We start from the raw sequence: 16074 nt of genomic DNA, 5'->3' as shown, positions 1-16074 counted from the left end.
CAGATAGATAAGAGAGCCCACATTCTCTCAGTCACACCTGATCACATTGATTCATAGCTTGTTTAAAGATGAAAAATCCTCTGGTATTTCCCTTCCAACCATAGGATTCTCACAGCTTTTAGCTGTCTTTTACTTATGAGCAGGGATAGGATTCTTTAGAAATAATTGCCTTCAGACTTGGGATACAGCTTAGTAGGGGAGCAATTGTTTACCCTGTGTGAGGTCCGGAGTTCAATTCCCAGAACTGGAAAAAAGTTGTCTTTTACTAGTGAAGCTTTTCTTTTAGTGGAACAACACTTCCTTTTGCTTGTTCCACAGTCACATACATATTTTCTAACTCTAATCCTGGAACTGGTTTGACTTCCTGATGAGCGATTTTAAGAGTTAATAATAGTCTTTATATAAAATGCTGGTGAATTATTTGATTTTGTAAAATGTTACTGTGGTATGCTGGCATCTTTTAAAGAACTATGAGGGAATGAAAGTATGCAACTTTATTGATGAATGATTCTTTCACAGGCAGTCTGGGCTCTTGGCAACATTGCTGGAGATAGTACCATGTGCAGGGACTATGTCTTAGACTGCAATATTCTTCCCCCTCTTCTGCAGTAAGTGTTTTGCTTTTTTACATCTGGAGACATCATTTTGGATTTCCTAGTGTTATTTTGATTTCAAGTATCTTCTTGTTACATTGTTAGGATTATGTCTCTCACTGAAATTATGAAAACAGTGCATTAAAATTAGTGAAGTTTATCTTCAAAGAACGAATACTGTAGAAAAGGAATTAATCTTTATTGTTTTGGAGGAAAGTTAGAGACATTCTTTCAGTAGCATTATTCATATCTCTTATAGAGAATCAATATCTTAACGCTTACCATGGAACCATGTACTTGTAGGTTATTTTCAAAGCAAAACCGCTTGACCATGACCCGGAATGCAGTGTGGGCTTTATCTAATCTCTGTAGAGGAAAGAGTCCACCTCCAGAATTTGCTAAGGTAAACGCTATGCTTATGGGAAATTGTTAGGGGAAAATATTCTTAAATATTAATGTTTACAGAAAATGGGCTTTTGTTTGCTTTGGTTTTTGCTTTTGTTTTTCAAGACAGGGTTTCTCTTGTAGCTTTGGCTGTCCTAGAACTTGGTTGGTAGACCAGGCTGTCCTTGAACTCACAGAGGTCAGCCTCCTCCTGCTTCTTGAGTGCTGGGATGATATGAACCATCACCACCTGGCTACGATAATTTTTGATAAAATTATTTAGAATGTTAGAAAATGTATTGCTTTACAGAGAAAATGCTTTTGGTAGTTTGTTTTTGTTTTAGTTTAGGGTAATTTCTCAGTGCCAGTATGAAGCTCTATATTACTTTTAGGGCTGTACCCCTAAAAGTTTTTGTGAATAACAAAGTTCTGCAACAGACATTCTCAGCTGTAGTATTTGTGAAAGTTCATTTACCTCCTTGTTATAAGTGTGTATTAAGTATTTCTTCCTGAAATCATTTTTCTTGTTTAGTAAACTGAATGCCTGCTGACTATATTGCCAGAGATATAAGTGTCATTCAGACACTCGGCAGTTCCTAACTAGAAGTATAAGCCACTCCATAGCTAACCCCGCATCTGTCTGGTAGACTTCTTGAGAGTCTTAGCTCATTCCAGAAGTTGTAATCATCTTTTTCTCTCCAGGTTTCTCCTTGTCTGAATGTCCTTTCTTGGTTGCTGTTTGTCAGTGACACTGATGTACTGGCTGATGCTTGCTGGGCCCTCTCATACCTGTCAGATGGACCCAACGATAAAATCCAAGCAGTCATCGATGCAGGAGTATGCAGGAGACTTGTGGAACTTCTAATGTAAGATGATCTTTAAGAAAGTGTCTGAGCACTTTTACTTGTTTCCTTTTTGATGCCATGATTCAAAGTCTTAGACATGGACTTAGATGAGGAGAGGAAAGGGTTTATTTTACTTTCACTTCCAGGTCACAGCCTGTGTCTCAGGGAAGCCACGGAAGTAACTAAGTACAAACTGGAAGACTGCTGCTTACTGGCTTGTTCTGTCTTACTGCCCAACTCATGCTCAGCCAGTTTATCACTTGTGTTGCTCACAGAGGACTGGGCCCCACCCTCCATATCAGTTATCAGCCAGCGCATCTGCCACAGCCACAGTCCACTCTTATCTGGGCGGCCCCTCAGTTGAAACTTACTCCGTGTGTGCCAAGTTAGCAGCTGATGCCAACTAGTACACTCTACTATATTTTCCATATCTCTAGCACTCTGATATTAGTTGATTATAAATCTTACTGACTTATTAGGCATTAGCCATTTGCCTCTTGTTTATATTGATGTAATTTTTAGTTTGTTTAAGACCTAATGAAGACTGTATTATTTCTCTACCATTATTATAGTCCTTTAGCAGAATGTTTTGGAAAACTTTGTTTCTATCTCTCTTATTCCACCCACAATGGAAGTTCTAAGGCCAGGTACTAGAAATCAAAGGCATATTGATATGATAAATTGCCATTTCTTACTTAAAGCATGTGTCATTTTAAGCAGTAGATCTTAAATGTGAAGCAAGAAAATAGGGACTTGGAGGAAAGTTACAAGGGTATTGCTTTACTTACCTTGAAGTCTTTCCTCAATATCTGTCTTCTCATATAGGCAGCAGGCTTTATGGAAAGCATTCTTGACTGTTAAGGCAGCCTTGTAGTTCAGTGGAAGCGGAAGTATTTTGAGATGTGGATCTCACTTGGGTTTTGGAGTTAGCTGAACTATTGACTTGGCAGTTTCAGGGATAGGAGCAGTGTATGAATACTGCCTGTGCCTCCAGGAGGCCAAGTAAGGGGGAGGGGCCCTGTAGCAAAGAATAGAAGTGTGGACTTCAGTGCTGAAGTACCTGGGAACGGTTACTAGGAAAGAATTTTCTTTAAAAATAAGGAGAGCCATAGCTTTTTAAGGTAATGGTGAATTCTGCAACCATTCAGATAGATCTCTAAATAGCCATAGAGTGCCTTTCTGCTCTAAAATTGAATCACATTTTTTGTATTTTTAATTTAATCCCACAAAGAAAAGATTTGGATTGAACTATTGTCTCTAACCTTTCTTTCTATGGTTGCAGGCATAATGATTATAAGGTGGTTTCTCCTGCTTTGCGGGCTGTAGGGAACATCGTCACAGGGGATGATATTCAGACACAGGTATGAACAAGTAGTACAGTTTCACTAAAGTGAGTTCATTGAACTTCACAAGCACGGTTCTGTTATACTGAATTCTGTATTGTTAAGCATCCTAACTGACACGGTTTTTATATATTCTCAGTATCTTTGGTATCCCTCTGTTGTCCTGTGACATGTAACAATTGTAGGTTCCCTTATGAAAAAAATTGTTCCTTAATCAGTTTTCTCTGCTTTTATTTGTAGTGGGTCTTAGAAGCACCAAATGGGCTTTCTAGTAGTATGCTTTCTGGTAGTGCCCTCCTTTGTATGTGCTAAGTATTTTGTAAGAAAGATTCTTTCCTCATAGTTCCCAATGTCCATTATACTTTTAATAACAAGACATGTCATTCACAGTGAATCGTTTTAGCTACTTATTTTCTTCAAGGTATCTGTCTCTGATGCATTGGTGATGTTGTCTTAAAATTATCTTTCTAGGCTTCCATGATAATGAATACTTTGGTTCTTTGTCTCTATTTCTTGTTAGCAACCTCCTTTTCTTGTTCTCATTTGTTTGTGGGCATGTTTTAGCCTCATTCCTGGATTGAGAACTAGGTTATAGCTGTCTCAATCAGCATCAACTTCAATTTTCTAATCTCTAAAAACAAGGAAATTAGTTTTGTGTTCTCAAATGTCATAATTACAATGTTTTTAATTCTAGTTTATTCCCTCTACAAGGGGACTCATCCCCCTCTTTGTCTGTTTTAGTTACTAGTCTTAGTATTTGGCTCCAGCAGTTGCCCATGCCAGTATAGCAGGCACTGGCTTGATTCTACTTGTCCTCGTTCACTCATCCCCAGATCTGTCCTTGGTACTCTAGTGCTCCTCATCCCTTGCATTGCATAATGTCAATGTCTCAGACAAGAGAAAGAGAATATGTTTGATTGTACTTGTACAGGATTTCTCTGGGACAGTATGTAGGAAATTAATATCTTTATCTCAGAGGAGAACTTGGTTGTTGGAATATAGGAAAAGAAAGGAAGGGAAAGGAGTCTTCTACCTATGCAGTCTTTATACATTCTGAATTTTTAAATTACTGTATGTTTGTGTATAATGTCCATGTGCATATATGTACCATACATAGCTCCTGTGTAGACATCCTTGTGGATGATGTCAGAGGACATCTTTGTGGGGTTGTTTTTATTCTTATACTAAAATGAGTTTTAGGGATCAAGCCCAGTTCCAGACTTTCGACTTTATACACTGATATATTTTTCTGGACTATATCTTGGATTTTAAAAACCATGTTAATGTATTTACTTGGGGTGAGGGACGGGTTTTTATAGGTCTTAGATATAGCTCAGTGATAAATTGCTTGACTTGTATATATGAGGTCCTAAGTTTAATTCCTAGCTCCACAAAACAAAACAGTGAAAATGTCTCCCTGTTAGACCCATGTTCTTTGTTCTTGCCCTGTGTGTTCATTGTATTTTGCCTGACCTCTCTTACCTCTGAGGTTAGCACATGCTTTTTCCTTCATTCCCTATCCCTGCCCTGGCTACTGCTTTCCCTATAATTATACTCTGGTTGCTAATGATTCTTTATTCTTTTTATATTAGCATTGTATTCTTTGGAAGGCTTTGTTTGAACATCAAACTCTTTTAAGTTAGGTGGTAATCTAATGCCTGAGTGCCTTGGCTGGTTGATGATGTTCTTCCCATAAAGTTGCAAACCTTTCAGCTTTCAGTCCTTTCTCTAACTCTGTCACTGGAGTTCCTGTGTTTAGTTTGATGGTTAGCTGCAAGCATCCCCATTTGTATCTATATGACTCTGGCAAAGCCTCTGAGGAGACATCTGTATCTGGTTCCTGCCAGTAAACTCTCCTTGGCATCAGCAATAGTGCTTGGGTTTGGTGGCTGCATATGGGGTTGTTCTCCAGGTGAGGCAGTCTCTGTAGATATTTTTTTCAATCCCTGTTCCTCTATATGACCTTGTATTTCCTCCCCTGTTTTGTTCTCTCTTCTAAGAAGGACTGAGGCAACCACATTCTGGCCTTTTTTTTTTTTTTTTTTTTGAGCTTCATAAGTTCTGTGGATAACCATCTTGGGTATTCGAGCTTTTTGGGGGCTGGAGTAGGGAGGATTTTGTAATTTTAATTTTGAGAGCTGAATAATATTCTTTTATATATATATATATATATATATATATATATATATATATATATATATATACTAACTTTTCATTATCCATTCATCTACATTAATAGATAACTAGGTTTATTCTATTTTTTTCTATAACGAGAAGAGGCTTTTACTAGTGGTTTCAGTCTTATTGCTTGTCTGTTCATTTATATTTTAAGGGCTTAATTTTGGTAAATGATACACATTTAGAAAAATCTTTTTTAAGGTTATTCAGCTTTTCAGGCACATGTTATGAAAGAACAAAAAGAATTGTTTTCGTATTCTAACGTTGGATTTTTGGTGGTGAATGATTGCATAATATATTTAGTACTGAGAGTGTGAAGTTCCATAGCTTCAGAATGGTGGCTTTAACTACAGAGAGGTTTACTGAGATTTATAGACTTCAGGTCTTGTTAATTTTGGTGGGTGATATTTATTTTATTTAAGTTTTTTTAATTAGCTTTTTATACAGGTTTATATATTCAACTCTTAATCCACAAACCCTCTACTCAAGATTACATCAAATAGACAAAGATACAAACTGCCCTTCTTTATGAGATATTAAACCTATAAAATCCTTAATGTTCATAGCTATTTAACATTAACCAATCCCACCTGGGTCTAGCAGGTCCTTGGGAACCTCCATGTTGCCACATCCTCCACCCTCTCCTCTGCCTGACCTCTTAAGATCTCTCCTGTCTCTACTTCTCTCACCCTGCCCAGTCCCTGGCTTTCCTTTATTTTACTAATTAAAATGGGAAGGTTCTTGACCTGAAGGGCTGCCCTTCTTGGGGAAGTGGAATTAACATTAAAATACAAACAGCTTCAGGACAATCTACATTGCTTCCTTTTTGTCCAGTTAAAAAGCCTTTTGTAAAAATAAGATGAATACAACTGTTACCGGTTTATAATTTATAAAGTATAAGACAACCTTAAGAATAGCCTATCAATTTTATCTATTAAATAACATACTTTTTTTTTCTATCTTGAAAGACTAATTTTATATCTGACTTATATCTTGGTTTTTAGATTGTATGTCATCTGAAAATTTCCTTTTGAGATCTATATTAACTTTCTTAATGCCAAACAGCTGATCTGGCTAAGAGGCTACCAGTCTTCAACAACTTCAGAAATCTCAGAATGACTAATATTACCTGAAGCACTAAATACAGCTTCCAAAACTAGCCAATAGAGACTGCTGCTGATCACTTGGACAGTCCCACCTCTCTCAAAATGTTGGAGCTTCAGTCTTCTGGCCCAGGATCATATGTGACCTTTTTTTTTTTTTTTTTTTTTTTTTTTTGGGTCCTTATAACTTTATTAAAAAAAAAAAAAAAAAACAGATACATGTACAGATTTTTAAAGCATTTTGGCATAAAACTATATGAATATATTTTTGTCAGTACTTGATTCTTTTTAAAAGGTTTGATAGTATGCATTGAAGTATTATTAGTTATATCTGTCCTTTTTAATGCAGAAATCTGAAGGGCTGATAACTTTGGCTTGGCAAAGATTATCAGTTGACTCTTTTGCAAAAGTGTCCCTTTCTGGACAGTATTGTCTGTAGATGAATGAGGCAATTCTTGCCAAGTGGCTGTCTCACCACAACTGCAGCAACTCTGTTGATGCTCAATTTCTTCTTAGAATCTGAGATAGGGTGCTGTCAGAAGCAGACAGGTCTCTAGTTAAATGATCTTTAATTTAAAAATGTCTATAAATGTCATATTCTGTGGACTTCTGACAACTTTGAAGATTATCTATCTATATAAAGCATCTCTGAACCTTTAAGCCTTGACTACTCTGGGCTATAGAAATTGAAATTGTCTTTTAAAAAAAGCACCTTTTTAATGACTCAGAATTAAAAGTTGAGCTTGTTATCTAGCCCTCAACTAGTATTGTTTAACCAACTAAACACAATGTTTACACTTTAAATATGTATCAAATTAATTTTAGTACTGTAAGGATTATAACCTTAACTTTGTATCAGTTAGATTCTTACCAATAAAGATATAACTATAGCTTAGTTACCAAAATAGGATTATGACTGTATAATCAAATCTGACTAATTCCTCCCTATATGGTTATAGCCATTTCTAAATTTTTTATAAAAACAACTTTCACTCCTCCAAAGTCCAGGGAATTGGGCAATGACTCATCTTAAGCTTCTTCAAGCTGAGTGTATGGGCATTGAGAATTTAGAAGGGGGGAGAGGAATGAAGAAGCCTGACAGGCCTCAAGAGGAAAAGGCACACTGATGGTTGATGGTTGTTGTAGTCTCTGATGTCTGGAATCAGACCAGTTCAGCATTCTGATGACAAGCTTTATCATAGTTGTACATTCTGAAGCATATAAACTCAACAGAAAACATTTTAGTATCAAGAAATATTTTGTTTGATCTTTTTTAATTTAGTTTTTCAGGTGGTTCACCTCTATAAAATCTAAACCAAATAACTGTGGAAGGCACATAGAGCCGAATCACACTCTTTAAAGATGTAAAGACAAAACCTTTCTCCAAAATAGCGTGTCCTTAAGTTGGCAACTAGAGTATCTTGTATCTTGTATTCTTTCCCACAGAAATAATATGAACACAAAACTCAACATCATATCTATTTTGAAACAATGTAAACAATTAAGATAATCATTATAAAGTCTCGCTAGCCGGCATCTGAACCATGTGGCCTATTTGTAAGGTTTTTAAATAATAAAAAATAAAATAATATTTGTGACAAAATTGATTTTAGAAAGTTCTGTTTATTGTTTTGCTTTTCTGTCCTGTAAGAATAGAATTCTGTCTTCTCTGGCTCTTCGGCCTTCTGTGGTGTGAAGATTTAGTGAGAAGGCCCTTTATACCAGGCAACAAGAGAAGTAATCTCTGTCCCTCCCCTCCCTCATTCTTTTGTTTTCTCTTTTTCTCTACCTCTCTTCCCCTTCCTCCCTTCTTTGATCTCTCTCCATCCCCCAAGACTGGGTTTCTCTGTGTAGTCCTGGCTGTCTTAGAACCCACTTTGTAGACCTTGGTGGCCTCAAACTCAGAGATCCACCTGCCTTGGCTGGATTGAGAGGTGTGCATCACTGCCTACAGATTTTTTTTTTTTTTTTTTAAATGAAAGACACTTTAGCTGTAAGTTTTAATGTTTTAGTTGGTACATTGAAAAGAAAATCATGGTTTTGTTTTAATTTTGATTTATTTATACTTGTGAAGAAATTTTCTTTTAATTTTAGGTTTTTCTTTTTAACTTATATAACAGATAAATTATCTGTTGTAATTTTTAATATCTATTTGAAATAAATCAAGCCTATATACATACATGAATAAATGCAAGTTAAAAGTACTTTATATATATATAAAGTTATTTTTTAAAACTTTTAGAGGAGGGTTTTTTCTACTATATTTTTCTTAAAATAAGTTTGTTGAATTAAAGATGTACTTATTAACCCCCGGGGAAGTAGATTCTGGAAGATCTGGGATTTCAAGATCCTCTTACATTAGGCATTGAGTTTGAGGCCACTCTCCTACATAGAACCCTGTCTCAAGAAACAAAAACAAAAAATATCCAAAATCAAATGATATATTGAGAATAATGCCATAATTAAAACTTAAAACTCTTTTTTCTTCCTTTCAGGTCATTTTGAATTGCTCAGCTCTTCAAAGTTTACTGCATCTGCTGAGTAGCCCAAAGGAATCTATCAAAAAAGAAGCATGTTGGACAATCTCTAATATTACAGCCGGAAATAGGGCACAGATCCAGGTAATGCTATCGTACCTGCCCCTCTGTCCTTGTATGAGAGGTGCATTGTCAAGATATTTTATTTACTTGTATTTATGTGTGTGTGCCTGCTTTGCTGTATATGTGCATATGATGCTGTTGGGGTCCAAAATAGGGATTGAATCTCCCAGAAATGGAATTAAAGGCAGTTGTAAACCATCTGTGGGTACTAGAAACTGAACTTAGATCCTCTGAGAGAGTAGTGAACAGCTGAGCCATCTGTTTAGCCTCTTTTTAGTTTTAACCTTTAATATAAGGTAAGTTGTTTTGGTCAGCCTTTAATATACAGACTGCATCATTTCTTATAGAACTTTCAACTTCCAGAGTTTATTTTTTCAGTCTAATTTTCTCTTTATTCTGACGTTAGTCTTTTGATATTTTTACTTAGCCATGCATTTTCTCTTTACCTTTAAAGTTTAGTGACTTACCGAATATCCAAAAAAAGGGCTTGTGTTTTTAAAAGGTTTTGATGGACTATATGTTTATATAAATTGGTTTTACTTCTTATTATAGTTTTTAATGAACCCATGTGTTAGGTTATTTTAAAATTTTATTGACTATTAAAGCTCTTTTGTAACCCTGGCTGGCTCAGAGACCTTTCTGCCTTTACTTCCTGGGTTCCAGGATTAAAGATGGATACCACCATGCCCAGGAGGGTCCATTTTCTTTAAATGTGCCTTTCTGCAGAATTTCTCATTTTCTTGATAGAGGAAATTATACTAGCCCATAGTAGGTTTCTAGGCCAGTTTCAAGCATATTAGAATTTTAAGAAAGTATATTAGGAAGACTAGGAATAACATGTAGCTGGAATTGTGTAAATTATGCCATTTCATTAAAAAGAAATACTATTATTATTTTGAGACAGGGTCTCAAGTGTGTAGCCATGGCTGGCCTAAAACTATAAGACCAGGTTAGCATCAAACTCAAGTAGGCAATGCTACGTACGACCTTCATTTTGAGCTTGCCACCACATCTGATATTCCTAATGGCTTTATAACTCTGTCAGTCTTGAACAGCAAGAACTTTTAATCTTTTGATGACTTTTTCAGACCAAAAACTCCTTAAGAGTATTATCTATGGTAAATATAAACCTCCTAAAAAGATAACAGGACTTGTGGGATGATATAGCTCAGCAGGTAAGAACATTTGCTGAGTGAGTCTAAAGACCTGGATTTGATTTTCAGAACCTGTGGTGGAAGGAGAAAATCAATGCAGTGTCAATACATCCAGACATACACAGAAATAATTTATAAAAATAAAGATTAAAAAATGGTAACAGTAAAAACAAGCATCATTTGTCAAGTTAGTTCAAAAGTTACACTGTAATCCCAGTACTCAGAAAGCTGAGACAGAACTGTGAATTGTGGGCCAGCCTTGTCTACTTTGAAAGTTCCAGGTCAATCAGAGCTGATTTTGGTCTCAAAAGACAAAACAAAAAAATAAAACAAGTTATAATGACAGTAATATTTTTACAAATCATGTAACTTCCTTGTTCTTTTAACTTTTTCTTCAATTTCAGACTGTGATAGATGCTAACATGTTCCCAGCTCTTATCAGTATATTGCAAACAGCAGAGTTCCGGACAAGGAAGGAAGCTGCTTGGGCCATCACAAATGCAACTTCTGGAGGATCAGCCGAGCAGATCAAGTAAGTACTGCCTAGGTAGCATCTTGCAAATTAAAGGAAAACAGGTTTAACCTTTCCCCAACTCCAATATATAACCTAAAACCTTGATCACTAAGAAATGCATTTCTTGACTCAGCACTTTGGGAAATTATCGGTGTTATAATTAGACTCAGAATATTTTCACAAATTCTAATTATTCATGCATGAGTGATGTGTGTAGGTATGTGTGTGCACGTAAATGCAAGTCTTGGAAGAGTGGTTATATTGATGTTACAGGTGGTTGTGAGCTGCCTGGTATGGGTGACGGGGACTGACGTCAGGTCCTTGAGAAGTTAAGTGCATTTAACTTCTGAGTCATCTGTGCATCCCTTACATTCAGTTTTTAATACTTGTTTTCTCTCTCTGTCTCTTTCTGTCTCTCTCTCCTCTGTGTGTGTGTGTGTGTGTGTGTGTGTGTGTGTGTGTGTGTGTTTAAAGGACTTATTTCTGGAAAGGTATCCCACACTGTTGTCAGCTAGGCACTGGCCAATGGCCTTGGTATGTCTCCAGCCTGGTGGACAGGCCAAGACCATGTTCTTTCTTTTTCGCAGTGGCCTGTTTCACCCACATTGGCTTTGTCTCTCTGGACTTCCTAAGTCACTCTATCCACCCGGCCTGCTAAGTTCCCATGGCTGGCTGTTGCCACACCCACCCCAAATTAACATGGCTGGCTGGGGTGGACTCTTGCCCACCACTCTCTGCCACTGGAACCCAGTTGAGTTGACTTGTGAAGGAAAAACACCACACAATCTTAGTTTAGAGTCAACAGTTACACAATCACTGGGTGCAAAACCCCTAGTATCCTAATTTTATAAGATATTCTATGTTATAAATCTTCTGGTGGATTCTGGCAGATTCACCACTTAAACCTACATCCTTCGGCTACTTTACATTATGCGATGCTCTCTCCCATTGCCTGCCTCCCTCTTCTTCCCAGCCCTGAAATCCCGCTTACTCACCCAGTGATTGGTCCCTTGAAATCTTTATTCATTAGGGGAAGGTTCTGCAACATTTTACCTTTGCTGTCCAATTTAAACAAACAAACAAACCAAAAAACTCTCAAATATTAACTGAGTATAACTATTACCATTCTGTAATTTATAAAGTACAAAATACACCTAACACCCAGTTCATCATTTTTATCAACTAAATAGAACACTATGTATCTAGTTATCTATCCTAACTTTAAAAAGGCTTGTAATTTCATATTTGTTATATCCTGGTTTAGTTTGTATACTATCAGGAAACTATACTCAGAAATGTTCTCTCAGTGTTAAACAGCCTGGATTGGTTATGAGTTGAAGTTATTGGTTAGAAGTGATTTTCATCTTTATCATGTATGATAATATACTTATATATATATATACATATATGATATACTTTTATAATAGTATAATGTTATTAAATTTTATGTGTTCTCTTCCTTCTTGAGATCTATATATGTATTTTAAGTGTAGAGTAGGGTAGAAAGTATATAAAGGCTAGTACTGAGGTCCACAGTGACACTCCCCATATACAGGTCTCAGCTACATCAGTTATCAGTGGAGTGATGGGGAGTGTGTGAATGTCTGCTGTGAATGTGATGCAGTAGTCTGTGTTACATGGTGAGTCCTGCTAGAATTAAAGACACAGCTGTCGTCCCCTTCATTTGTTTCCTTCTTCTCTTAGTTCACACAACATGTATTTGAGAAGTGTGCCTAGATGTAGAAATGATGCTAAAATTAACTCTTCAAAGCTCTGTGGGGCTGGGGGAGATGGCTTAGTGGTTGTTCTGCAGGTGGTGGAGGTCTCTCTTAATAATGGACTGTAGTCGAGATGTGCGAGTAAATATACTCTTTTCTCCCTAAACTTACATAGTGGACAGCACACTTCTTTTTCTACAGCAAGCTTGAAGGTGCTTCACAGTTCAATAAAAATGTAACATAATTTAATGTTTTGTATGACTAAATTGTCCTTTTTTGTTGATTCAGGTACCTAGTGGAACTGGGTTGTATCAAGCCACTCTGTGATCTCCTCACTGTCATGGATGCAAAAATTGTACAGGTTGCCCTAAATGGCTTAGAAAATATCCTGAGGCTTGGAGAACAAGAAGCCAAGAGAAATGGCTCAGGCATTAACCCTTATTGTGCTTTGATTGAGGAAGCATATGGTAAGACTTTGGCTGAAAATGAGGAAATGTTAATAATAGTCATATAAAAATGCGAATATGGGAGCACTGGGTGACTATTAACAACATAAGAGAACCGTGCTTCCTTAGGCCAGAAGCTGCTTGCCATGTGCATTTAATTGAAGATGTTAATTTATAATAGTAGCTTTCGGATATAGTTGTAATACTCATTTCTGTATAATTATGTAATACAAGATATGTATGTAAAGAATCTTTACATCAGAAAAGTAAAATTAAGAATCTAGTTACTGAAAATTTTCAAGAAATATTCTTCTGTTTTCTTCATTTTAGGTCTGGATAAAATTGAATTTTTACAGAGTCATGAAAACCAGGAAATCTATCAAAAGGCTTTTGATCTTATTGAGCATTACTTTGGGACCGAAGATGAGGACAGCAGCATCGCACCCCAGGTTGACCTTAGCCAGCAGCAGTACATCTTCCAGCAGTGTGAGGCTCCTATGGAAGGTTTCCAGCTTTGAAGCAATCCTCTGCTTTCTTGTTCCTGTGTCAGACCAGGCTACCCAGTCAAGTCCTCGTGTGGAGCCCACAGTCCTCATGGAGCTAATTTCTCAAACGTTTTCCATAATACTGTTTGCGCTCATTTGCTTGCCTTGCGCACCTGCTCTCTTACACACATCTGGAAAACCTCTGGCGCTCTGTGGTGGAACACCCTTTTATTATAAGGGTGACCAGAACGGCCCACTCTCTTATGGAAAAATCCCTAAGCTTTGGAGATCCGCACTTACATTAGAGTCATGGGAATATATACACATACTAATGTGGCTCCCTTTTTTTGTGGGGAAAAAAAGAGGACTCTTCCTCATTTCGTAAAGTGGGGAAAAATGACATTAAAAGATAAAACTAAAACCTTTATCTTGAATTTTACACAACTACTTGGACAAGGGAGATATTTAGACTTGTGTATACGTCAGAGTACTCTTCTCGAGTTCTTCCACAGTGAATCAACCCTTGAAGTACCTGGTGGCTTTTTCTAGCCACATTTGCATTAATCCTTATTGAGATGGGATGGTTTTCTTTCCTGTAATGGAGTCATTTTCTTCAGATATTAAAGTTAAACCATCCAATCCCTCACCTTCAGCCTTCAGTGAATGTGCTTCTAGTTGTCAGGAATGCTGAAGAATTAACACTTCAACTTTTAAATGTGATCCTGGCTTGGCAGATTTCCTTAAAGCAGGAAGGGGAGAAGCATATATTAGTTTGTATGGCTTTTGCTTCTCTTTGGGTTTGTTTCTTAGGATTTGGAAGTGGTTCAGTTTTAACGCTGGTATGAAGGCTAAAAGTCCTTAAGTGAAACCATGTTCTAAAATTCAATTAAAGAGTAAGAAGAACACAAAACTTATCACTTTCTTTAAACCAGTGTGACTAGAGGCTGTGTTTCTGCATTACAAAAGATACTCAGGCTTTGTGGTCCTGATCAAGGTCCTGGTAAATTGGAGTTCACCCTAGGTGCTTTTCCTCTTTGTGACTGGCAGATAACACATATTTAAATGTTACTGAGGGATATTTTTCCCTTTGTTGAGTGCAGCTCGATTCTAATGTAATCATGCTGCACACAGGCTCTTGCAGTGCAGCGTCCTTATCTTTAAAAGCATATTAGTCTCCTCAGTGTGACCTCTAGACTAAAAGGGCAATGATGGAATAACCTCAGTACCCCCTGATTTTATTTCATCTCTGACTAGTCCCCTACCTCCCCTAGGAAGAACATGCCCACCTCCTGCTTATTTAATGATGACTGTAATGTACCTGCAAATGGCGCTTCCAGTACTGTGTTCACTGACCCACATTTGTGTTTGGACTAGAAGGGGAAAGAAACAAGATAAAAAGGATAATTGCCAAGAGAACTGCAAATGAGTTCAATTCGACTTCTCGGTGCTAGTTGGCCATCTTGGCTCAATGCTGGGACACACTGTCAGAGAGGAGTCTTTTTCTTTCTTTTCTTTCTTTTTTTTTTTTTTTTAAATGATACTCTGTTCAAAATGAATTTTGAAGGAAAAGTGGCTTGTGTCTGTTTCAGAGCATACCCTTTTAAATCTTTTTAGACTACTCTTCTAGAATTCATCGTAGCCCCAAAATAGGTAAAAGCTATCTGGAAGTTGCCCTGACAAGCTATTGCACATCTCTGGTAAACCCTGCTGAATGTAAGGAATATTCAGAGCTTTCATACCTCATCATGATGTTATTTAAGCAGCCAACTTATATGACCTGATCTACTTTGAAAAATTTGTTTCATTTAAACTAGAAAGTTCCAGAGACAAAGGACATTTTTCAGCCAAGAGTGTGATGCATTCTTGCCCTAGTCTTTACTTGTGTCTATGCTCTGGGATGGATGCCGTCTGATGTCTGTTCCTGCTGGAGCAGACACTACAAACCAGTCAACTCCCTCTGTCCTGTTGTTTTCTAGTGCTGCTTTGTGCTGAGAGAACATGTTAGTTTACTGAACTTGACCTGTACAAGACTGATTCTTTGTAATTTTAGGGATAAATTAGGTGGTTAATTTAAAGATGAACTTTCAATGTTGCCTTTACATCACATTACAATATCACTTCTTTGAGAAGGGTAATAGAAGCACTGATTCATAGTAAAAATTTTGTTTTTAGCTTTGACTTTTCTTGTGGCTGATTTCTTCTTAAATTGTAAATTACTGGTAACATGTTATTTCTATAGAATGTTTTAAATTATGTACCTTCTATTGGATAGTTAAGATCTTTGCATCTTATAAATGAGTTTGAATGAAAAGAAACAAAGCACACAGAGTTGTCACCCCCACCTTCCCAAGAGCATCCAGCTGGAACTTTTGTAGCAATATTAGGGTGGCCCAGTGAGTTTAGGCTTAAGAGTGTGAGTTCTTTTATCTTAAGCCTGAGCAGAAGTTCATGAACTTTAAATATCCTGAACTTTGTTTTTATGGTAAAATGATTGCTTTAGTATAAACATTGGAGTTGGCTAGACCCTAGCAAATTCAGATCTTCTGGAACTGAATGCTTACAAAACAGACTTTTTTTGTTTTTTAATGCAAGTGGAATTTTAGGGGGTACTTGTAAATCCTATTTTTAGTCTTTCACCTGGCAAAGTCTATTAATTTAGTTTAAACTTTTGAATATTTTTATCTGAAAGGTATTACTTATTACAGAAGCAT

The 16074-nt window shown here is 36.8% G+C and overlaps 1 protein-coding gene across 1 annotated transcript in view; it reads left to right on the top strand.

Moving 5' to 3' along the window:
• Positions 1-15541, top strand: part of KPNA1 (karyopherin subunit alpha 1) — a 51593-nt gene extending 36052 nt beyond the window's left edge. Inside the window, exons 7-14 of the mRNA XM_080918909.1 lie at positions 520-608; positions 897-996; positions 1680-1843; positions 3105-3183; positions 8942-9067; positions 10605-10732; positions 12721-12899; positions 13209-15541. Of these exons, the coding sequence (XP_080775035.1) occupies positions 520-608; positions 897-996; positions 1680-1843; positions 3105-3183; positions 8942-9067; positions 10605-10732; positions 12721-12899; positions 13209-13396 (1053 nt within the window). The 3' untranslated portion in view covers positions 13397-15541. The remainder of the gene's footprint in view (positions 1-519; positions 609-896; positions 997-1679; positions 1844-3104; positions 3184-8941; positions 9068-10604; positions 10733-12720; positions 12900-13208) is intronic.
• The last annotated feature ends 533 nt before the right edge of the window (positions 15542-16074 follow it).

This window comes from Micromys minutus, assembly GCF_963924665.1.
Source record: "Micromys minutus genome assembly, chromosome: 7".
Lineage (NCBI taxonomy): Eukaryota > Metazoa > Chordata > Mammalia > Rodentia > Muridae > Micromys > Micromys minutus.
This window is presented reverse-complemented; position numbering and strand designations above follow the sequence as displayed.